Source organism: Vidua chalybeata, chromosome 7, assembly GCF_026979565.1.
Source record: "Vidua chalybeata isolate OUT-0048 chromosome 7, bVidCha1 merged haplotype, whole genome shotgun sequence".
In the NCBI taxonomy this organism is placed as follows: domain Eukaryota; kingdom Metazoa; phylum Chordata; class Aves; order Passeriformes; family Viduidae; genus Vidua; species Vidua chalybeata.
In genome coordinates this window covers 28,135,518-28,159,999 of record NC_071536.1, presented here as the reverse complement: position 1 = coordinate 28,159,999, position 24,482 = coordinate 28,135,518, and the positions used below count along the sequence as shown (strand labels likewise).

Sequence of the window (24,482 nt, the reverse complement as noted above, 5' to 3'; positions counted from 1 at the left end):
GTTGTCTTTCAGTGCTCTGCCATCCACTGCTACCTAATGCCCCATTTATTATTGTACTTTTCTTATAATGCATATTGACAAGGTCGTACCTACACGGGCTTGCACGGGGAGTCCTGGCCTGCAGTGGAGGCTCACAGGTCCTTTGAAAGCTGCAAACTGGGATGACAAAGTTCCATTATGTTAAAAAGCTCACATTCTCCTCTGTATGGGATTCAGCATCAAGTTACAAATGCTTTACAGAAGAGTTACTGAAAATACACTTAAAGCAGTGGCAAGACAATCTGCTTGCTTCAGATATGAATTTTAATTTGACAGCACCTAAGACTGAGCCAGCTGCTTCATTGCAACATGTTCTTTGTACACTAAAATTCCTGAAGAGCTGAAAAAAGCTGTAACCTGTGTATGACTGTTGTTTATCTTAGAAAACACCATTTTAGTTTTAGTACTTGGTATCAAATGTTCTTTACTAAATCTTTAGACAATCGTCTTTAATAATACTAGGACTTGTACAGTCCTTCCATTTGGGTACACTGTAGAAACTATGATCTGTTAAGCCTCACACAATGCTCCTTTCAGATAAGGGAATGCATAGTCTGGAGTTGTAAATTCCTACCTGACACTGCAGAGAGTGGGGAGTGGGGGGAGTGCAGATTTACAGACCTTTTGTTGTTTGATGGAATCTCCTGCAGGACAAATGGAAGTTAAAGGCACAAAACCTCAAATTTCTTTTTGTAGATGAGGCTGTGGCCATGCCCCAAGATGCTAGAAAGAAGAGGACAGGATGCCTGGAGTCTTGCCCATTGTTCAAATCTCTAACCCCACTCCTTCACCCACCATTGATTCAGTGGATGTATTTTGTGACACTAGCAAAAAAAAAGGCTGTCTAAGAACTCATTTGTGCTTGACAGGAAAGTTTTTAGTCTGCAAGAGAGCAAAGGTCAGTGCTCATCTCTGCCTCTGACATGCTCAGTGGCTTTTCCTAGTCAGTTGACCTCTCTGTGCATCTGGTTTTCCCTTCCTCCCATGTGCCTGTGTTTCCTGTTTAGACTGTAAGTGCTCTCAGGCAGAAATTCTCTCCCACAGCATGTTTGTATATTGCCTAGAAATAATGGGCTCACGATCTCAGTTCACTCCTCTACGTGCTTCTATAATACAAGTAAATAACAAGGGATTTTGAAGCTGTGAAAGAGAGAAAATCAGTAGCATTGACCACCAAAGAAGAATTCACATCAGCTAAGAACTTTCTCTGAAAGAATAACATTTGCAGTTGAGAGCCTTTAGGCACAGACACCCAACTGTGGTAGAGGAGCTTACCCACTTGCTGCAGGCTGTGCACAGGAGGAAAACTGTGAAGCATTTTACCTTGCATCTGAGATACAGGAGGACAATGAAGGGGGTGAGTGACTCATGGCTCAGCTGAGGTACAGGACCTCGTTTGGGCTGTGATAACTTGATCAAAAGAGCAAGAGCTCCCTTACCTGGAGTCTGGGGCCCTGTTCTGCCAGGTGTTAAAGTGGTGCTCTGTCCAGTTTTGCCTGGAAATATAACGTGAGGGGATAGACTACTCTAAATCAACAAGGCTTAAGAATGAAACCAAAGAAAACAAAGTCAGTCTTCTGAAAATGCTCTTCCCTGTTTACTGGTCGAATGCTGATTTGTGCAATAGGTGAACCAGGGCAGAGGAATGTACCTCAGACTATGCATTTCCCTTTGCAAGGATGTGATAACAGTCCATGAGACAGAGAATCGTGAATATCCAAAGGTGGTATTACTTGGAACTGAGAAACATCCATTCTTAAAATAAGCATATCCTTCTTTTGATGGATTATTGCATCCTTACTATGCCAGTATGAAGCATCCACTTCTTCTCTGGCATGAACAGAGTGAGCAATTGTGTTCAGCAGCCAATAAATGCCAGGCCAAGAGCAGTCCCTGTAAAGTGAGATGCTGACATTTGTTTGTAGAGAGAGGGTCTGATTCAGAGATTAAGGTTATAGGAACTGAAACCCACTGATGGATTTTTTCACTTGTTTGTTTGTTTGTTTGTGAACCTCCATCTTCCAGGTGTTATATTTGAGGTCTTACCCAGCTGATTTACTGTCCAGCCATTCCTGAAGAGCCGTTTCTGGGCCGGTCTGTTGTTAGGCACTAGGGTTTAAATAGAGCAAACAGCTTGAATTTTACCACATCTTGAAGGATCTGAGATCATTTAAGGGAAATCTATTAATAATTTGGTAACACACAATGCAATTCCCTTTATCCAAACCCCCTCCTCTCCCCACAATGAATTGACTGAATTCCATGATCATTCCTCATACCTGTCACTGCACGCAGCAGTGATCTGCAATTCGTATACTGCAGTGTGGAGCAGAACTAATTATTGAAGTTTGGCATTCTGTTCTTTTGGTATTAGTTGTCTTTTTATCAGACATGCTTATCACAGTTTTAATAAATTACCAGTGTTGAAACTTCAGAAATGGCCTCTAGGGCATTAAGCTACTGTGCTTTATTATAAGGAAGTTAGTTTTCAAAAAGTTATTATTTATGGAGCACTGTAAATGTTCCTTGTCCTCAAGAGACAAAAAACAATGCTTCAAAAAGGGAATTTAGCTTTACACTTTTAGACTAAAACAGCAAGTATTTATGGAGAAGTTCTGGAGGATTAAATAAGGAAGAAATCGCTGAAGTGTTGTAGGAATGTTTTCACTGTAAACATCACAGAAATGGAAGAACCTCTTCATGGATTTTCTGCATCTAGCCTATAGGACTTTGAAAGATTTTTTTTTTCTTCTAAATGTTGTAAGACCTGGCATTTATAAATTCCTTTTAAATGCTGCAGTATTTGCCCAGAGAAGGGTAGATCTACACTGCTGCTATGTTATGTAGACACTACAAAGTATGTAGAAATATAGGGAAACACCTGTGAAATGGATTTTCATTATCAGCAAGAACCTGTGGGTGATATTTCAGAGGTCTGAAATCTGTTCATCAGTATCGATGGGAAGATTGAGGCTGGCATCTTGTAAGGGAATGACTCTGCACCACAATTTAGTAAAGTCCCTAAGAATGTGATTAAGCTAAACTGGTCCAGTAGGGTGTGTAAATATGTGCTTTATTTACATTGAAGTTGACAGATTCTAAATGCAGGGCAGAAACATAGTCTTTCCACATTATTCTCTCTGTAGACTTGAAGAAAATCTTCCATACCTTGCTGTGAAATGAGCTGATAAAAAAAAAATTTGTGACTGTAAATAAGAGATGAAGAGATTTTTGGCCTGTATATGGAATATAGGAAGCAAGTTTTTGGGGTTTTTTTCCAGAGGAACATTTTTCTGAACATACTAGTGCTTTGTACAGTTACTGGAAAGGAAGATGTAAATAAATACACTGGGAAAAGAATAACTCTGCCAGCTCAGGTCTCTAGCGCACAATAGCTGTCACAGCACAGCACCTCCTGCCCTCCTTCCTCATGCATAACTCAGCAAAGGGTGATGTGACTGGCAGGCTCTGCTCGGGGTGCCCTCGCAGCACAAGCAGAGAACCAGAATCACCTCACATTCCGTGGGCAGGTTGAGAAATCTCCTGTGGGCATTGCAGAGGGTTGATGGAAGTGGAAACTCCTGCGTCAGCAATCCCTGCACACCTGAGCCTGGGACACAAGGTGCTGCTTTTGTTTCTGCATCTGCTGACAGTAGCAGAAACCTGAGGAACACAGTCCCTTCTAGAAAAAGCTGGCATCTCAAACAATCAGTACCTGATGTGGGGGGTGTTTGCTTGTTTGTTTTGTGGTGGTTTTGTTTGTTGAGTTTGTTATTTTTTTCTAGTAAGCTTGTACTTGAAGGATTTTTGTTTCCATTCAATCATATACAATGTGCATTCTGGTATCACACATTTTTCTCCTAATAGGAGAGAACAACATGGTTCTGGGTCTGTCTGCAGGCATGCAAGTGGTTTGCATGCAGCACTTGTTTCATGGAAGTGAAGTTGGTAACAGATGGATAAGTTTGTACTAAAACACCTTAGACAGGTCTAATTAACAATGTGTTTAATTGATAAATATGCATGTAACATATTCTCCTCCAATCTTAACTTTCCAGTTTAAAAGCAATGTTTTGGTTTTGCATTAAAATCTGCAACCTCTATTGTGCAAGTACAGTGCAGGGATTAGTGTGTACTTAATCTATAAATTCATATTGTGGTGTTGAAGTATAAATTGCTGACTTGAGTGTAAAAGCTGGTCCATAGAAGTCTAAGAAATTTTCACATTAACAGCTGAGGATGCACATAACTATTGATAACAGGACTTGCTAGTGACAGGCAGGTACTTTGGAAGCCAACGCCGGGATGTGCAGGTAATTAAATAAATGTATCTCGAAAGCTTCTCTCAGCAGTGCATGCTGAATAACTGATGTGACAGCACATGATGAGCTAGAATTCTAGAGCACTGCTGATCTGCAGTCAGAACTGGTAGCAAACTGTGATGCTTATAATTTATTGGAACAGACATTAACTCTTTCTTTCTGTGTCCGGATGTGACCTCTGAATATTCAGATATGCACTGAATAGGCTTAGTTATTGTGGCCCCTTCTGTTAATTTCTAGTTTGGCAATGTCACACCAGGTACATGTGATTGTGCACACGAATGCTTCTCTGTGATTGTCTCCTTCATGGGACTTCTAAAAATGCAGAAATAATACACTAACATGCAGTTTTAAAAATAATATTTGAGAAAATCTGCCTGCATAGAACTCAAGAAACAGAGATGTGAAGGACCAGCTGTCCTTGCAAATAGGCTGAAGGAAGGTGTGTTTATTTGCATTTTCAGTCCAGGGACAAAGTTGCTTGTCCTCTGGTTCTGTCTGCACAGGTGGCTGGACAGTCCTCTCTGTGGTTTGCATGGCTCATCTTGCACAGCAGCTGAAGCCCTGAGCTGTTCCCTTCACATGGCACATGAATCTGGGTACCCCCATCCTGCAAATGAGCCATGTGGTTATAGAGGAGGTCCTCAAAGTGGCTGGAAACATGGTTAGAAACTGCATTTCTTATGGAAATGCATGAGGGAAGAAATACTTGAGAATTTGTGAGGAGGTAGCATGGGAAGCTGGAGTGCTCTCTGTAAGGATGTAATGGGAGGAATTGCTGACACTGACAGCCTAAAAAGCTGTTTGCTTGGTTGCTTAAGCACATGGCTAGTACATATTGTCCTGTATTTGGATATAGCCCTGCTCCCAGGTTTGTCACGTTTTCATCCAGACTGTCTTCCACAACCCATGCCATGAAAATTGTTTTACTGCATATGGGTCCAGAGATGTGTACTGCTTTTGACTGACACATGTAGCAGGAGGTATAAAAATAATCCCAGATGTGTTTTCTGGAGCTGGGAAACTGAAATGTCTCAGACAACTGAGAAAATTAATCATAAATTCAGGATGATATCCCAACAGAGTGACCGAAAACATCTGGTGGATACAATTTGTACCTCATCCAAGTGTGCAGAGGCAGTTAAAGCAGTAAAAAAAAAAAAGAAAAAAAAAGAAAAAAAAATTTGGTTTATTGAGAGATGTGAGGAAAGGGGGGTGGGGAGAGGCAACTAAGCCATTTTTCAAGAACCTGGCTTTTGAGAAGCATTATGATCAGGTAAGGAGGACAAAGTACAAAGCATCTCTTACAGTGCTGTGGTGTTATGCAAGTGTTAAGTAGGTCTGTGCCTCCCTGATACATATATGGGTACACACAGATGCACCCCAGAGAGAGAGAGATCTTTCAGAAAGTTGTTCTGTCAAGTGTTCAGTAGTTTGATCCTGGGGCAAAATGGATCTAAGGCAGAGGAAGAACATATGTTCATCTGTGGAGAAGGGGCTTGGGTTGGATACACCAGTGAGAGGACACAGAACACCAGCATCCCACAGGGAGTTTGCAGAGAGTAGCCCAAGGCAACAGAGGTGACAGGGGTGGGACATTTTGACCTGAAAAGATAGCTGATCAGTCAAGTTGAGAAACCAAACAATACTGGAAAGGTCATGTAAAGCCCCAGGCTCAGAGGTCTGAGCCTAGCCAGATCCAAGCCACAGGCCATGGCCATAGATGTGTGTGGGCTCCTGGGAGTCCAGCACAAAGCCTGGTCTAGTCTGTAGGTCAGTGGACCTTGCAGTACAATTATTTAAGTGCACATTAGCTGCTTGGCTTTGCAATTATATTTTTATTATCGTCAAGATGTTCTGCTTTGCAGGGTCATGAATATTTTCTTTGAGTCACCAGAGGTCATTGGAGTTACTCAGCCCTCAAGCTAGCTCCCCCCTGTCCTGCCAAAGACATGTGTGGGACTTGTAAAACATGTTGCCATGTTTTACATGTTGCTCTGGCTTGCCATATTGCTTAATTATCCTCTTAGCTCTAATGAGATGCACCCTGACTAATGGTGTAGTCACAAACAACATGTTGCTATAATTTGGGCCATCACTAAGATCTTCTTTATCACTACTCATCAAGGTAGTGCTTCAGAAGGCTGAAGGGCAATGTGCCTAAAAAAAGAAAATATTTAGGCACATTAGAACATCGCTGGAGGAGAGCAGTGCTCTGACTAGAGCTACGTTTGCATAGCTCGAAGTTCATGCCTCGAAGTTCTGCGGTGCAGGTGTCTGGCAGGAAGAGCTGGGTGACTCCTGGGAGGCCAAATTCTTCTGTGTTGCACTGCTGCAATCCCAGATGACCCAGAGTATTTGCAGAGAAGCAGCATCGATTGCTGAAGCAACCAACAATTTTTGTTTTCATTTTCTCCTGTCAAGCACTGTTAAGGTAAACAGGGCTATATAATGGAAAGTTCTCTGTCTCTGGTTTTAAAATGGGAAAAAGGGCCTCACAATAAGTGATTTCTTTTCTGAATATATAGTTTTTTCTATTTTTTTTTAATTAAAATTGTCAAAACTTAATTGAAGGTACAAAGACACTGGATTTTAATGAGCATGGGCTAGAGTTGGGATTACAGATCATAACCTACTGTGCAGTTGTTTTGCCAATGTCAATACTCCTGGTAGTCAGCAGGCAAAATTCCTTGCTCTCCTGTGATGGCTTACAATGTGAGCTCTGTCATCCAGTGTCATTGCCTCTCAGGAGATTACTGAATGATCCTTTCCAGCAAGGACTTATCCCAGCTCTCACAAAAACACTTCTGAGGCACAAGCTTTTGGCCTCCACCCTGGATTGGACTGCAGTATATGGGAGATATTTTCCAAGTGGCTTCAAGGGAAAGGCCTGTGCTCCTCTCTTCTCTCACCAGATCTTTGCCTGTGTTCATGAAGTCTTTATTTCAAGTCAAATTGAATGGAATGCTCAGCTAATGGAGAGATGGAGTGGGGTTTTTTTGTTTTGTTTTGGTTTTTGTTTTGTTTTTTTTTTAATGACATAGAACTGTCCCTTCCCCTAATGTTGTATAATAATGCATTTCCTGGCTGGTTGCATTTCTTGTAGATCTCAATGAGTGTCTTCAAGGATCTGAGCTGGGAGTTGGAAAATTAATCTTCTCTTTTTAGTGATTTCCCAACTTTCTCCTGTAAAAAAATGGATTTATCATGTGTCAAGAGGACAAATTCTATGGCAGCCTTGGTTTTAAAAAACATATTGGCCGCAGTGAGAAGTTCAAGAAGAGTTCAGATCCGGACCGAACTTTGAAGCTATTTCCTTTGTTGGTAATGGACTGAGGAAAATAAAAATAAAGAAAAACTGGCTCTGTTAAGGGAGCTCTGGATCTTTATCTGTACTTTGTGAGCCTGGTCTTTCCCTATGTAGCAGAGCTGTTTTTCTGGTACTCAGAATGATGTATTATGTATAGTATGGATATTTATATGTATTTTCACCTCCAGCTAACAATACCTGCTTGAATTTGTTAGGACTATTTTTAAAAAGTGCTGAAGGGAGGAAAATTGAGGAGGGCATTGAATAGTTGGATATGTTACTAAATATTTTACATTTAAAAGTTCTCTCTAACACAACTTTTCTGGTCTTGACTCTTCTTGTGAAGGAAGGGGCCTCTTCATTCTGAAGCAGGCAGAGGTGACTGGGGACCCCACATGCTCTCAGCTTCCAGTCAATAGTGCCCTCAGCCCTAATGTGTTTTACTCTGCCTCAAGACCTGACACCACTTGTCTGGCATCACAAATCACCATCAGCCTTTCTCCCCTCTTCCCATCTCTCTGGGTTTCACCTGTCAGTTCCCAGTTTTGATCCAGCTTCATTCACTGCAGGGTTACTTAGAAAGTGATAATCTTGGAGGTAAATTTAAGAAAACCAACAGATTTGTGCAGAACTGCTGGACTTCACTGTAGGGAATTTTTCTTTTTGGCAATGAAAGCTGGGGGTTTATACAGTGCTATCCTCTTTAAAAAGAACGTGATGACTTGGTGTGTGGGGCTTATGTCATGGACCTTCCAGTTGAATGATGATCAGAAGTTATATTTACATGTAAATTAAAGTCTGTCCTCTGTGAACATTCCAGTTGCCACTGCCTCTGAACTTCTCATCTATTTATCATTTGTGTGCACTGTGAGCACAGTGGGAGTTAGATACATGTTTACTGTCACAATGCTGCTTTTAAATTGGGCTGTGTAAATTGGCTGGAGATGCTTGCTTTTGTTTTGGGAGTCTCCAGACATGGTGGTTGGTGGCATTCTTGTGTGACTTGTGCACTTTGGTTTTTCAGGCAACAGCATGGGGTTCAGATGAAGACACTAGGAGGTCCTGTCAAAGTAAAGGGAAAACAGAGGTAAGTTTTGCTTTGTTTCAATGATGCTATGGGTAAATATATTTGCAACATGTGAAATCCACACAGAGAATGTCTGACACCAGTTCGAGCTTGCAAATTTGCAGCAGTTTAACTGTACTGCCACATGGGTATAAGCATCACCAAGCAAGCGACTTCAAAGGCCCCCTGTCCAAGTTATTACACTTGCTCTGCATGAAATTCAAAGGTGATTTCACTGCTGGAGAGGACACAATTTGTGACACATCAGGGAGCGGAGTGGTGGCAAGCCATGGGTAGCATCCTGCAGAGGGGTGTGAGGCCAGGCAGGTCTCACAGCAGTGAGACCTGGTCCTCAGCCCAGGTCCTCAGCAGTGAGCCACTGGCATTCAGCCACATGGGATTCAATGTTTGCTTGCAGTTGGAGTTCATAGTTGTATAATTCCCTGGAAGGTGAGAATTGAGTCTGCTTGCACACTGCAATCTGTTCAGGTTGAATATCACAGAGCTGCTTGGGAGGCAGGTGCACTTGGTTAAACTGCACTTTGAACTAAGAATTGCTTGAACTTGCACATGCTGTCCCAGAAGTTTGGAGTTTGCAGGCATTTCTGATCCAGCCACGAGGCCTTTCCACCCTTCTTCTGAGAAGCTAAAATGAAGGCATCTATCTAAAAGCAGGATTTTTTTTTTTATTTTTCAAATGTGATACTCGTGCACTTCAAAAATCTTCAGTCCTCAACTGAGAGGGTGTCCATTGTTTTTAATACAACTCTGCAAAGAGGTTTCAGACCAAACCAGAGAAGCTGGGCAAAAGATAAGACAGAATAAGCATAATCTTTGCTTAGACACAGACAATCAAGCAGAGAGTGATTGTGTGGCTGGGCCAAAATGCTGGAATCTGCCACATTCCAGTTTGCTGCTTTAAGCTCAGTGCCTGTGTCCATCCGTGTCCATCTGATCTTCCATAGACAATATTATTTTTGTATAATAAAGTTCATGTGATTACTGTATAAACCTGTATGTACACACACAAAAAAAAAGCTAGCTTGGTTTTTGCCAGATAGGCAACAATTTGCTACATGTAGCTGTGGAGAACAGGAGTATGGGTATCCTAGAGCATCTGTTAGAGTTTTAAGTAGAAACTACATTATGCAGGAAATCAACATAGCGGCAAAATGGGTTGGGATGGGCAAACACCAAACACGGCCAGCAATGAGAAGAAGTAGGACAAAATTGAAAAACACCAAAATCCAAGACATGAGGAATTTTTGAATTTGTGGTCTTTGCACTTTAGATGTGCAAATAAATGTTTTCCTCTTTTCTTCCATTGTAAAGTCTGTGAGATTTCAGTTGTGTCCTGTTGTTAATGAAGAATTTGTGTTTATAACCTAGAAATATTTTGTCAACCCCTGGATAAAGCCATATATGTGACTGAACAAATTCTAGGGTAATTTCAATCTTTCTTTGTTACTGTTATGCCAAAAGTAAGCTACAGTTTGAGTATCTTCTCTGCTGCTTTCTCACACTGCAAAGGATTTGCAAAAAAATGTCATGAGCATAATGCTCTGAACAGTTGAGTTTATGCTGGTTGTGACACAGAGTTTGAAATCATTTGGTGGGTGCAGTGACCATGAGTGAAGTTTGGAGGAATGGTAGTCAAGCAGACTGTTAGGCACTTCTTGACATAAAATTAATGGCAAACAAAGGTGTTGACTAAGACTCTGTCAAGAAGACAAGAAGCTACAAAGGCAGAAGGATTCTGCAGTAGCTAAGTAAACACTGATCTCCCAGGTCTGTATCCACACTGCCCTGTGTGTCCACAGCTGAGTCCCCTATACATTCATTGTTAGTTATACTGCAGAGAAATGACTCAGCACCAGCTCAAAAAGATCAAGTTCAGTCTAGGCAGCTGATGAAGTGCTCTACTCCAGCTAAGTCCAGATCTGACCCAGGATCTCTGCCCTTGGCTGGGTAAATGCAGCAGGCGAGGACAGCACTATGGTGAACACTTCTGATTCTGCTGTGCAATCGTGGTACAAGGTGCAGAGCTCTGTCTGCCTCAAACTTGATTAATGGCAAGTTTCTACCCAGCACAGATGATTTGATGATAAATGTGTTATGGATTGTTAGCACTTAGATATGTGGTGATAGAGGCTAGAAATAAGGAGAACCTTTGGATCTTACATAAATTCACAGTGTAGTTTCCCAAAGTTATACGACTGTTACATTTTCCTTGCCCATTTAATAAAGTATGTATTTTAGGTGAAGCTTTCAAAACTGTCTCATGTATTAAAATGCCTTTTTTATTGTGCCTGTTAAGTATCCTTCCTGCTGCTTAGAAATTCTCTTCCTAAAATGCACAGAGCTGTACCCTAAGAAAAATAAGGAGCGCAAGAATAAAAGCCACAAAATGCACATCACAGAAGTGTAATTATTATGATGTAATAGTTACTTCCCATTTGAGTACCTATTGTCTATAGAAGAGGCAGATGAAAAATCTGGGTCTTAGATATGAGGTTGGAAGGTACCATTTTTTCTGACACCTCTGGCCATGAATTTCACTTGCTTGTTCCTAAACTGAGCTCTGTGCCCGAGTCCATCTGCTGTACCTTTTTGAAAAAGATGGAAAGTTTTGCACTGAGGGCCTGAAGAAAATGTGCTCCCTGTGCTTTGCTGGATTGTTCTAATGGCAAATTACTGGATTGTTCTAATGGCAAAATTCCCTGGTAACATGTACTTTATTTTTTATTTGGATCTGGCTTCAGTTTTGAGTTTCATTTGGTTTCATTTTGCCCTTCTCTGCTAGATTAAAGAGCCCTTTAGTTACCAATATTTATTTTTTACAGAGGCACTTATATGCTCTTTGCAATGCAGTACTTTGGCTTTTTGATAAAGTAAAAAGATGAGTTTTCCAAGCCTCTTTCTCTAAGTCATTTTTCTACTGCCCTTGAATACTTTTTGTCTGTTTTCTGCACACTCCAATTTTTTACCTGTATTCCCTTGTTAATCTCTCTAATGCCTAAGTGTGATTAAAACAGCCTTCCACCCTTCTCAGTTCATATACATGGCAGTTTTGTAAGCTCCTCTGCCACAGGAGATCATGCAGAATTGCCTGGCCACTGTGACCACTAAATCCTTCCACAGTTACTACTCTTGGGATGTAATCTCCATGCTTATACATAAAGCCCTTTTGTTCCTCTTTCTTTAATGTATAGTATCTTTAAAAAATGGAAGTTTTTGGTTAAGTCCAGCTCAGCAATCATCCTGGCATATCTCTCTCTCTCTCTCTCTCTCTCTCTCTCTCTCTATATATATATATATATATATGTATGTATGTATGTATGTATATATACACACGGTGAGGCATTGGCCTCACTGATAGTTGCAACTTTTACCATCTTTAGGTTAAATGTTTGTTAAGAAAAATGTTGATACTGAGCTAGTACTACCCCAGCTGGGGCTCCACTAGGACAGCAAGTTTATGAGTGATTTCACTTTGAGGATTTTTTTCCTCACAGTAATTTATCAGATTTTAATCACTTAGTGTACAAGTTCCTGAACCTGATTTTAAAATTAACTCTCTGCAATAGATCATGCAGTATTAAAACAAACACCTCAGAAACGTCTTTTTCATTGATGTTATTTTTTATCAACTAAAACATGTGATTTCCTCAAAGAAGTGTACATGCTTTGCTTGTCATGTCTCTGGAGAGCCATGCTGGCTTCCACCAGTAATCATTCTTTTTTTTTTTTTTTTTTTCAGCATTTATAAAGTGTAACATGATCAATATCTTTAAACTGTCCCCTGGAAAACATCCACATTACTGAGACAGTGCAGAGAACAAAGTCAGTGTTGTGTTGCCTTTCTTTGTGTCTTCCAAAATGAAATCATCCAGAGGTTGTAGTTAAAATGAATGATGGATAGAGCAGAAGGGGAAGAGATGTATTTAATTTCATTAGGAGTTGCTCAGTTCCTAGTTTGTAATTGGTTTGTCTCTTCATAACAGTTGCCATCGACCACATCTAAGGAATTTTGCCTAACATGGAAAATTGTGGCTTTTTCAACATTAGAACTTTGGTCTTTCTTTTGTCTAAGCATCAAATTATTTGTTAATGTTCCAAAAGCAGCACACCATCATTTTAAACTCTGTAAAGAAACCATTTGTGAAAATGACAGTGAAAAATGGCAGCTCTTCTGTTCTCCCCTAAGAGGTTTGTGTAGCCAGGAGCAAGATGATGTACTAATAACACTTCTGGAGCAAGAAGTGAGATTAATATCTGATAGGCATCCAGCTGGGTTTTCCCACTGCATTGCCAGTATAGCTCCTTCCTTTTTTTCATATGGTGTCCTGTTGCTGTGGATGCACAATGTTACAGGGAAATCCTAGCCCAAGGCTTCAGCCCAGTGGAATGGGATTGGTGCATGGAAATTGCTGAGCTAAAGGAGAAATGAGCTATTTCAGGCCTTCCAGTGGCTATGTGTCACACAGAGGATGCTTATCTGCTTATCTGGTGGAACTGGGAAACTCCACATCATTTAAGAATAATAGGCATCCAGGTAGGAGAGGCACCATGGAAATCCCTGGGGAAACAGAAATAGCTCGGAGGTCATCAATTATTTTTATCCCCTTTGTAACTGTTCCTAGAGACCTGAACCTACATTCCTATTACTTCTGCTAAGCTATCAATGCAGAATCAGCCCCCAAATAAATTTGATCAGAAATCTATTACAGAACATCTGGCTAGAAAAATCATTAGCAATTCTCTTTGCTATCTGTTCCACTCAGAGGAGAAGGGTAGTTTCGCTGGGGCCTTGGCTTAAACTGAGTAACAGACTTGCTTGTCCAAAGAAGTAAATACAGATATTTGAGAGTGTATCAATAGCAGTGCTCAAGAACCAAGCTGGGTCTTAATTATTTTTTAATAAATTGGTATAAACTGCAGCAGATAAAGTAAATGTTTGCTGCACTCTAAAATGTCACAGAAGGGGTAACTTGGAGTTCTGCTGGCTGATTCTCTGAACTCCAGGTTGTGCTCCAGGAGCCTGTGTTTCTCTACTGAGCATGGCAGACTGTCTCCAGGGAAAAAAAAAGCTCTTTTTCTCATACAGTGTACAACTGTAAAATATATCAGTATGTGATGAAATAGTGTTTAACCAATGATTAAAAAGGAAATCTCTGACAACACAGCTTGGGCAGTTTATTTAAACTAGAAATCCATTAAAGTAGTGCCTATAGATAGCTATGCTTTCAAAGAAAACTGCATCTGTACAATGAGATTAGGGTTTTTAACATTTTAGAACTCTGGTGTTAAGAGATGACAGAATAAACAACTAAGAAGCATCTACATCTGGTTTATTTGCAGCAACCTGAAACTTTTTGAATTTTACCTCAAATGGAAGCTGCAGAAGGTCAGCCCCTCCATTTGCTGATCTGTCCACATGAATGAAGACAGTAACAGGGCACCACTCTTGCTTCTCAGGTTTGAATTGTGCTCTCAAAACAACCTGATGTCTCTGTGAGCTAGAAAGAGACCTGGTCCTGTCCACAGTCATGGACATACAGCATTCACAGACAGTGCATGAAAAGTAATTTTAAATGCTACAAAAAATTAAATAAATGAGAGTAGGCTTAAAATTAGGAGGTGGCAGGAAGGGGCTTCAGTGCAGTTGATTCTGACTGTGAGATCCTGTGGCCTGTAGTGTTGAGCATTAGCAGTTATAACCTCTTTCTTTCTAGGAAAACAAGGGTCATTAGACTGGAGAAAAGTGATACCTTCTAAATGTATGGCCCTATATCAATAGAGGGATGAGTACCAGGTAATTTTGGGGAAGGAGTAAGAACCTCAAAGTATGTAACATGCAATTCATAGGAAAATCAGAAATATGCTTAATTCTTTGGCAGTGAGTCACAGATTTTTATCAGCTCTGCCATATATTTAATAATAATCCTAACTAATATAACTAAGTTTTTCTTATTAACCATATAAGTCTTCCTCCTTTATTTAAAACTTTAATCTGTTGATCCCTGTAATATCTTCTGGTGATGAGATTTGCAGACTGATCATACACAGATTTAACTGTCTGCTCCATAATGTGAGGGCAGGATCCAAATATTGTCTTGTCTGGACAGAGGTGGGTTCAAACTTGCCAAATTTTCTGCTTATATTACAGCCCATCTGATTTTTGCTTCCTGTGTGCCTAGAGTTTTCCAGCCACATGGAAGAAACTGCATTAAATAGCTCCTATTTTCTGTAGGGGCTTGTGAGATCATTTTACTAACAAGTTGCCTCAGCTATGACTTGCTGCAGAGAGCACTGTACTGAATGACTTTTCAGAGCAAATCCAAGCTGGTTTAAAGAACACAGAAAGGAGGCTGTTCCTTACTATTTATTTTGAGAATGGGGTAGTAAGAGGATCTAATTAAATTTCCCAGAAACTGTCTTGAGAAATACCCTGCAAGATGGAGCATTTAAGTGGTTTTGTTTCTTTGCTTTTGTTGGAGGCTTCATAGACTGATGTAACTGGCCATGGGTACAGCAATAAGAAACACGAGGTGAGCACTGTACTCTGCTTTGGGCCAGGCAGGTTGGAGAGATGTGGTCTGGTAGTTGGAACTTTGCGTGTGTCCTCTAACCCAGCGCATTTAGCACCTGCATTGTTTGGATTCCCCCAGCTGAGAGAGCAGGGCAGGCAATGTGCATCTGTTTCAGAACATTACTTTAAATGTCTAAATTGCTTTGAGACCAGTGCATGAAATGAGCATATTATCACTGCTCTTCCTCCAGGAGCATGGAGTGCTGCTACCATCATCAGTAAGGCAGGTCTAGGGAAAATGCCTGCTCAGTTAACTCATAGGAGCAACTACAGGTGGACATGGCCCACACCTAGCAGCATTATTTTTAAGCAGTAAAAATGGAGTAAAATTGTGCAACAGATTAATCACTGCCAGTAGTCTGCAGCACGTGACCTTCCACAGAAATTCTTTTTGTGTGCTATCTTCTCAGCTGGGAAGATTTTATAGACATTGAAGTTTCTTAATCTGTAATTCAACTCTGTGCAAATAAAGGAAATTCTCCAAATTAGGACTTTAGATTTTTTGCTGGACAGTGTTTTAGTTAGGAATACATTGTAGTATCTAGGCAGGAAAGGGTCCAGCAACTGGTCTTAGCTGTTTTAGGTCAGAAGCTGTGCTCAGACCTTGCACAAAACAGAGAATGGTGGCAGTGGAGGGGGAGCAGGTGGGTACTCTCTTGTGTGAAATTTGAGTACAGAACTGCATTCTAGGTTAGATGGCAAATCAGTCATATTCTGAAAACAACACTCTGTTGGGAGACGACCTAATACTTTTTTTTAACAGCATTTGTTCAAGAATTTTTAGTACTTTGCAATCAAATATATAGTGGTCCTAAAATTATGTGGGATTGAATAACTGTACTCTACAGAAAGTGGAATGACTTAACCCAGTCATGAAATGCAGACATCTCCAGGGCAGGAAGGAGCTGACAGGGCTCCCAGCACCATGCAGCAATGACAGGAGAGGGCAGAGAGGATGGCAAGCCCTTTGTCTTGTTAAAGGAAGCAATGAGACCACTATTCTCAATACACAGCAGGTGGGACAGCACTTCTCAAGGTCCTGTTTGATAGACTGATGCACAGCCACCATGACTGATCTGCTTCTGAAATAAAAAGGGTTGACCCAGCTATGAACCTAAGCTCTCATTTTTAGGTGCCGGCCATTGGATATCTGATTCCTGCTGCCCCTCAAGACTGGCAGCAGTGGTCTGTGGCACTCAGTAGCCTCTTCCCAGATTGGGCAAGTGCTCCTAGGCTGGCTCTGGAGTGGACTCTGTGCCATTCAAAAGCAAGGATCACATATCATGTCCATGCAGTTGCCATCTGTGGCTAACACTGGCAGGTTTCCTGTTGGATCCTTTCTGTACAGCAAATGAAATAAGATAGTGTGTAATCCAGCTAAGCAAGCTGGATTACATCCTTTCCAGATGATAGGGGGTGTTTTTACACTGCTGAGTCTTGCAAATGAAGTCTTCAGGGAAATGATCAACAGCATGGAGTGCTGTGAGACGGGAGAATGATTGCTGCTTACAGGAGGGAGAAGTGGTGTCTGCAGCTGTAGGCTCAACTTAGTGGCAAATGATGATCTATTGGAGGGAAGAAAGCAAAGCAGCCTGGGTAACCCAGCTGAGGTTGCTGTTTTTTAACAAGTTTCCTTTTCTTTTTATGGTATAACACAATAGAATTTCTTCCCTTGGAGCCCAGTGGGTGCCAGTCATTGCTCATATCCTCTCCTCTGAGGTGGCCCAGGGCCTGGGGCAGGCAGGCTGCTGCACATGGCTCATTGGGGCTCTTTGGGTGATCCTTGGGGCAGGTGGCTCTGCAGCTTCTTACACTGCCTCTGGGAATTGCATGCTAGTCTCTTACCTCCCTTTTCCTGTGTGTACTGTTAGAAAGCTCCTGATTTATATGGCCTCCTTCACCCCCACTACTTAACTCCAGGAGATGTTCAGTTAGCCTGATTTGCACTCCACAGGTCTCTGGATATGAGGCTGTGGGAAGAAAGAGAGACCATGGCTCTCTCTAACAACATGAAGATGATTTTCTGAACAAAAAGGCAACTGCAGCCTTGTGCTGCCACCCCAGCACAGCATGGGACAGCAGGACCCCCACACCTTTGGGGACTGGCATGTGGAGGGAGTTGCCTATTGGTACCAGCGAGTGGTTGAGCAACTGAGACTGAGAACTTGCTATTTCTCACTGGCCTGACCTGAAAGAAAAAATCCTTCTACTATGGAAAATCCTGAGCACACAATCCTCTGGGAGGCAGGAAATAACAGCCTGTTCAAGCATGAGATTCTCTGACCAGCCTGGTCTATTAAGGAGAAGTTCCTGCTGTTTTCCTGCTGGCATTGGTTTGAATTATAGTGCAGACAGACCTGCTGTCCTTCACTGGAGTTGGTGTCTGGGTAATGTTTTCAAAGCCGCAGCATTACTGGGAAAATAGGTCAGAAGTATCATTGTGGAAAGAGAGAAAAATTCTCCTTCAATCTAAGCAGAGCACAGAAAGAGGCACTTGTAGCTATGACAAAATTGACCTGATGGATAACATCCTACCCCAGGACTGTGCAGGGCTATGGTTAGAGAAATAACCAGCAAACTGGATATGCTCACCTAGACTGCTGGCTCCCTACAGCTGTGCACTGCTTGAAGCAACAAACCTCAGCCCAAGTTAGAGCTAAAGAAGGTGCATTCCTGCTGCAACACAGGTATTTTTAATGTAATAATATTTTCAAAAATCCTTTGTCTTGTGTCCCTATAGGAAGAGTGCCAGAACTATGTCCGAGTGCTGATTGTTTATGGCAAGAAGGTTTTTACCTGTGGTACCAACGCCTTTTCGCCAGTGTGTTCCAGTCGACAGGTCTGTTCTGCCTCTTCTACAGTGATGGAGAGGGTTGTATACATGATCTGGGGAAGGACAGTCATTTGTCAGGCTGTCATGGCTGCACAAAATATGTTCTATATGTAGCTGACTGAAATTATGTTGGTTTTCTTCTTTGGGCTGCTTTGGGGCAATGACTGTGTCTGCAGTTGGGGAACAAAAAGTTCATGTTATGGGTGAGTTTGGTCTGGACAAAGTGCTGCTCATGTAAACCTTGGGTATGGCACTGAAAATGGGGAATATAGACAAGCTTAGCTGTGAGTACCTCCTGAACTGAATACTTTAAAGTTTCTTTAAAATAAATGGCAAAACTCCCTTTGGGTTCAAGGGAGGCAGGAGCAGGTCCAGAGAAATGTTTATTTGTATGTTTTTTTTAAGGCAAATATGTATTCAGGAGGTGTCTATAGAAGATTAGAAACCTGTGCTTGCACCAGGAGCAGCTGATTACATCAAGTGGGTTTGGGCTTTATTGGCTGGGGAATCACCCTTTATACAAAGCAGTAGGATCAGTGAGGCTCAGACACCACTTCTTACATTGGCAAATGTTGGCTGTAAAGATTAATTTTCAGTCATCACTAAGATTATATTCTCCTAGCTACCTGATTTTTAAAAATCAGGGATTTGCTCATAGGTAATCATGGGCAAACCAAATTCTTTATACCATTAAGAAAGTCAGATGCTCTTTAAATTTTCTTCTCTCTCCTTTTAAATACAGGTAGGAAATCTCAGCAAAATCATTGACAGAATTAATGGAGTGGCTCGGTGCCCATACGACCCTCGGCATAACTCGACAGCTGTGATTACATCACGAGGAGAGCTCTATGCTGCAACTGTGATTGATTTTTCTGGACGGGATCCTGCTATTTACCGCAGCCTTGGAAATGTTCCCCCACTTAGGACAGCACAATACAACTCCAAATGGCTCAATGGTAAAGTCATGTGGGTCACATCTGAGCAAGAGATGTATTAAAGTCAGCTTGACAGGCTTGTAAATCTTTCTCTCTCTTTTCATATTGAGATCCAGAGTTATGATGGGAAACGGCTTCCGGAGCAATAATCAATGCAGCTTAGAAGACATTTAAAAAGAGCCTGGAATTATTTCAGAAAAGTTGATTTAGAATATAGAAAGTGGGTCTTACAGGCTACTTAACATATATATGGGTCTCTGTCTTGTGAGATGACCAAATACATCATTTTAACAAGAAAACCACTCAAAGATTTGAACAACTTAAAGCATCATATTGTTGACCCAGTTCTGCAGAGTGATAGGCACTCTTTACTTCCCCTGACTCAGCTGAAGATGCCTGGTTTCAGTGCAAGATCACTCCAAAATGAGAAATTTCATAGCACGTTATGTTCCATGTGAGTCCATGCTGGTGTGGATTTATAGTTATTAAAAAAAGCTCTTACCCCAGTGTGATAATACTGTGCATCAAGCCAGCTGTAGAATTTCAACCAGCAATCCCTGCACTGAGTCCACACCTTCCAACTGGGGCAAAGCACTTCTAGTCTGAGTAGACTGCAGTGATGGAGACCCCAATATTCCACCTATCTCCTTTTACCCAGGTAAATTGACCAAATATTTGAAATCTTTCTATTAGATTTCAGGACCTTTCAATTAAAGATAAGGGCAGTGGGACTGTGTATTCTCTGGAGCTTAATAAGTCTGAGCTAGGCTTCTGCAGGCATCCTGAAGTCAGTATGGAGACCTGGAATGTAAGGAAAAGGATGTCATCAGGAAAGACTGTGAATTAGGACCAAGAAGCATCATAGCCCATATACACTCATTGGAAACGTGACCCTCTTGTCTGTGCATGAATGCAAGATTCAGAAGGAAGCCACATTGGAACAGGGGAGTTTAAGGAAGACAAACAGTAACTGAATTTCTTGTATGTGACTAGAAAAACTAATGTGACTCTTGGATTTATAACCTTGTGCAGCATTGGTGACATTGGAGTAATTTTGTCCTGTTCTGGCCACTTTTCAACAAGAAACAGAAAACCTGAAGGTGATTCAGAGAAGAGCCATTCAGTGATTTGAAACTTGGAAAGCCTGCCTCACAGTGAGAGCCTTAAGGAGCTCAATTTATTTATCTTTCAGAAAAGGAGATAAAAGGTGTTTTGTTCATGATATGGAAGTACTTACATCAAGAGAAGATTTTGGAAAGGATAAAGTTCTTTAATCTAGCAGTCAAGTCATGACAAGAACCTGTGATTGGAAGCTGAAACCAGATAATGTCAAATGGGAAAAGAAGCACAGGCTGCAGCTGGGTCAGTCTTTAGTGATTTGAACAAGTCACTGAGGAAAGTGATGGATGTAAAGCCAGGTGACATTGTCCACTAATATCAGATCTTCTTCAAAAGATGTGGTCTAATTCTCCTGTTAGTTACAGGATCTGATGGTGGAATTACAGGGTGAAATTCTCTGGCTTGTGTTAGACAGAAGGTCAGATTGGAGTTCACAATGGTCCCTTTAAGGTTCATGGTTAGTTTGAAGGAGAAAGTTTGACAGGAGATGATTTGCAATGCCTTCCCCTCTGTACCATCATCTGCCTCCCAAACTTGCCTTGCAGCAGCAGTGGGCTGCCTTTCTCTGTTCTCCTTTCACTCCTGGGCTGCAGCTTTAAAGGAATCCTGTCCTTCCCTTTATTCTTCTTCCTTTGAGCACTACTCAGAAATGAACATTGTAAAAACACCCTGTAAAACCAACAGGTTTGTTTGTCTGGTCAAATATTATTCATTGGCCAAACTTTTCTTTTTACTGAAGAAACTTTTAGGATAAAAGACTGTACACATTAAAACTTTGTTATATCCCCAATTAAAATATTAATTACTAAACCTACTAAATTCAAGGTTCTTTTCAATTCTTGTGAAAATAATACCAAAAATGTTAGGAGAAAAAGCATTAAGGAGAGCACATTTCACTGCTGTCAGTCTCTGGCATGATTTTGTTTTATGGACATAAGATAATCTTTTGTGCCTAGAAACTGGAAAGGTTTGATGATAAAAGCCAGATGTGACAGTGCTGGGAGAGTAGCTTGAATGTTTCAGTGCAGCTGTCTGGGGAATCGGGCGGATGCACGCAGCATATTTAACACATCATAAGGTCCACTTCAAAAGTGAACAGGTGAAGCAGCCCAATGGGAAGGCTTTCTCTTGTAAAATGAGTATAGGTACAGAGAATAGTCATGCATATGCAAAGTGTTGAACTCTGCTTTCACTGAAATCAGTAGCAGCTTTGCCAATAAAGTGGAGAAACAATGGGGCCTTTCCAAGATCTGAAAAAAGGTACTAGAGCTATATCCTCATATATCATTATTCCCATCTACTGTTTTTATGTCCTCTGCTGACTCCAAGCTCCCTGTAGTCCCAACTTTGACAGGCTGCACAAATAGAGCTGGCAGTGCAATGCATTGAGCAAGTCAGTGAGCATAGATTGATTTCTGACCTATATAAATCTCTTCAAATGTTTGTTTTTCAGAGCCTAACTTTATTGCTGCCTATGACATCGGCTTGTTCACCTACTTCTTCTTCCGTGAGAACGCGGTGGAACATGACTGTGGGAAAACAGTGTATTCTCGTGTGGCAAGGGTTTGCAAAAATGATATTGGAGGGAGGTTTTTGCTGGAGGACACATGGACAACTTTCATGAAGGCCAGACTGAACTGCTCCCGTGCTGGAGAAATCCCTTTCTATTACAATGAATTGCAAAGCACCTTCTACCTTCCCGAGCAAGATCTGATCTATGGTGTCTTCACCACTAATGTGTAAGTTGCATTGGCTATACTGCCCTTCCTCTATCCCCAGCAGTCTGAGACTGACAAAGTATTGATTTCTTAGACAGTCTGAGCAATCATTTATGAAAGATCATTTGGCAAACATGAGAGAATAGATAGATCTGTGTTATCCATCATGACAACATACCCTTAAGACAGTGTTTTTAATCCATGGTTCACAGATTCCATAAAAGGTGACTGTGCAGTTTTAGGGTAACTTAATTTGATACAAACCTGAGCATTGATAGACTTCAGACTTTTTGTAGGGACAGTCCCACTTGTGTAGTTTAGAGAAATTATCTAAAAATGACCCAACAGAAACACATTAATTTCCAGCCAGGCTAATTGCCTGGACAATCTGACACATTTGTGTGAACACTTGAGCTGGCCCATGAGATGGACAGGTGCACACACTTGGGAGAGAAGGGCTGGAAGGAGAATGAGGCACATGGGATCACAACAGCCTAGATTGAAAACAACATCTATTGCAGTTGAACAACACTGTAATAGCAAGGTCATGAGGGCCACAAGGCATTTAGCATTTCCAAGGTGGGGTGGGGGGGCTTTACCTCTGCCAGACTGTTTGAGGTCCACAAATCAAAAGCAGCGATGGAACTCTGAGGGGAAGGTATGATTTCTGATACTTCATAATCACCTCTTCTTGGCTTGAAATTATTGAAATATTGAAAAAACTTGTAATTGGAATGATTTAGTGTAGCTGTGAAAGCAGAAGGAGAAGAGGAGTTAATTAAAAAATATATTAAAAAACTCGTATATTTTTAAGTCAGGAAAGCTCAAATAACGTTTTCTCTGACGCCTAAGGCTAGGACGATAAGTTTCAAGCTATAACCAGTCTGCATGGTATTGAGTTTCAATAATACATGTTCTCCAGGGAGATGTTAGCCTGACGTGTAAACTAGGGAATAAAAATCTGAGTAGTTACTCCATATGGCAAATGCTCAAAGTGCCTTCCTTGTGCTGGGCAGCCAACTTGTTTGGGGTTTTTGTGTGCAGTGCTGTCCAAAATGAATAAGGGCCTGTTGCCAGGGAGCCCACAGAAAACCAAAGCAGTGAAGCCCCACTGAAGTACAAACCCTCCTGTTTTAATGTGTCACCTGCTGGTGTGACAGGGCTTGAACTTCAGCCCTTGAAGTCACAAATCATCAGCCCCAACTTCTTGAGCTAAAGCGCTGTTGGGAGCCTCACTGTGAGTCAACAGAGCCTGAATGTTCTTCCCCCTCCGTAAATTCCAAGAAACAGGTACATGTTTGGCCACCTTCATCCCTCTTCCATGTTTTGTTTCTGTTCCACCATTGCCAATGTCAGTCAAAAGTGAGCCAGCAGAGAGGCAACTAGAAAAAATAAACATGATTGAGCACTGCACCTTGATTGTGGGCTAGGGGAAGATCTGTCCTCAGATTGAAAGGCACATGAGTCATTCTTTAAAAACATTTAGAGGGTATTAGCCAAACTTCCTGAACATTAAAAGGAAATCTGGCTACTGCTTTGGGCATTTGAGCTGACCCTTTTTTTTTTTTTTTTTTTGCAGTTGGAGAGGATTTCTGTGCCCATAGTGATAATGTTTTATCTATCCATTTTTCCATTCATCCAGCCAAGAATGGAAGTTGAAAATGAGAAAACTATTAATAACTGTATTGGTGACGTTTTTGGACAATCAAGGGGGAGCCATAGACTAGCTTTGGCTAGGACAGTTCTCTTCTGCTGTGTCCATCTCCTAAGTTTAATATGAGATGTGATGAGTGTTACCTGTCTCCTCAGGGTGCACTTGAGCATTCTTTGTACATCTGGGATGTAGGATCTCTCTTGTATCTTCTGAAGATAATATAATATGCAACATTTGTGTAATTGAAGAAATTAGTAATTGATAACAGCTGAAGTTAGATCAAATAGCATTTTGGGTCTACAACATAGTGTTCTTTTAAAAGTTCAAAGAGAAAATGTTCCAATTTGTCATCCAACTAGAGAAATAATGGTAATTATTCTTTTAACTTTCCCTGGGACTTATATCATGCTACATGAGCTCTGCATACCAAAGAGGGTTAATTTATGCACCAGTCTGAGTTTCTTTGTGATAAAATGCCAATGCAACACAAAACTATGATTTTTTTGTTGCTGTTGTTTACAGGTATTTTTTACTTTGGAAGGTTCATGTTTAATGAATTTAGGGTCATCTTATAACAAAGGGGAATTAGTGGTTGTGATAACACCCATGTATAGATTTATTGCTTCATGTTATGTTATACCCAGCTGAATCAGTGGGAAAGAGAACTTTTGGGGGAAGCTGCTGATGAAATATTTAAGATGTTTTTATTAAAATTTTCTGGGAGGCAATAGAGACAATGTTAAAACCTCTTTGAACTTAACCCATTCTTTAAACCAGCTAGTTAGTCACAGGAGGTAGGAGGTGGGAATAAAGGAAGTTGCACTTCACACCAAAACACAGCGGCCAGCTGCACCAGTTGATCTCACTGGCTTGAGACTGGGATCAAACTTTTCA

At 41.1% G+C, this 24,482-nt stretch overlaps 1 protein-coding gene across 6 annotated transcripts in view; it reads left to right on the top strand.

Moving 5' to 3' along the window:
* SEMA5B (semaphorin 5B) overlaps positions 1–24,482 on the top strand; it is a 278,179-nt gene that overhangs the window by 190,304 nt on the left and 63,393 nt on the right. For all 6 annotated transcript variants that reach the window (XM_053947847.1, XM_053947848.1, XM_053947846.1 and 3 more), the window contains 4 exons: positions 8,696–8,758; positions 18,070–18,168; positions 18,905–19,118; positions 21,670–21,955. In XM_053947847.1, the coding sequence (XP_053803822.1) occupies positions 8,696–8,758; positions 18,070–18,168; positions 18,905–19,118; positions 21,670–21,955 (662 nt within the window). The remainder of the gene's footprint in view (positions 1–8,695; positions 8,759–18,069; positions 18,169–18,904; positions 19,119–21,669; positions 21,956–24,482) is intronic.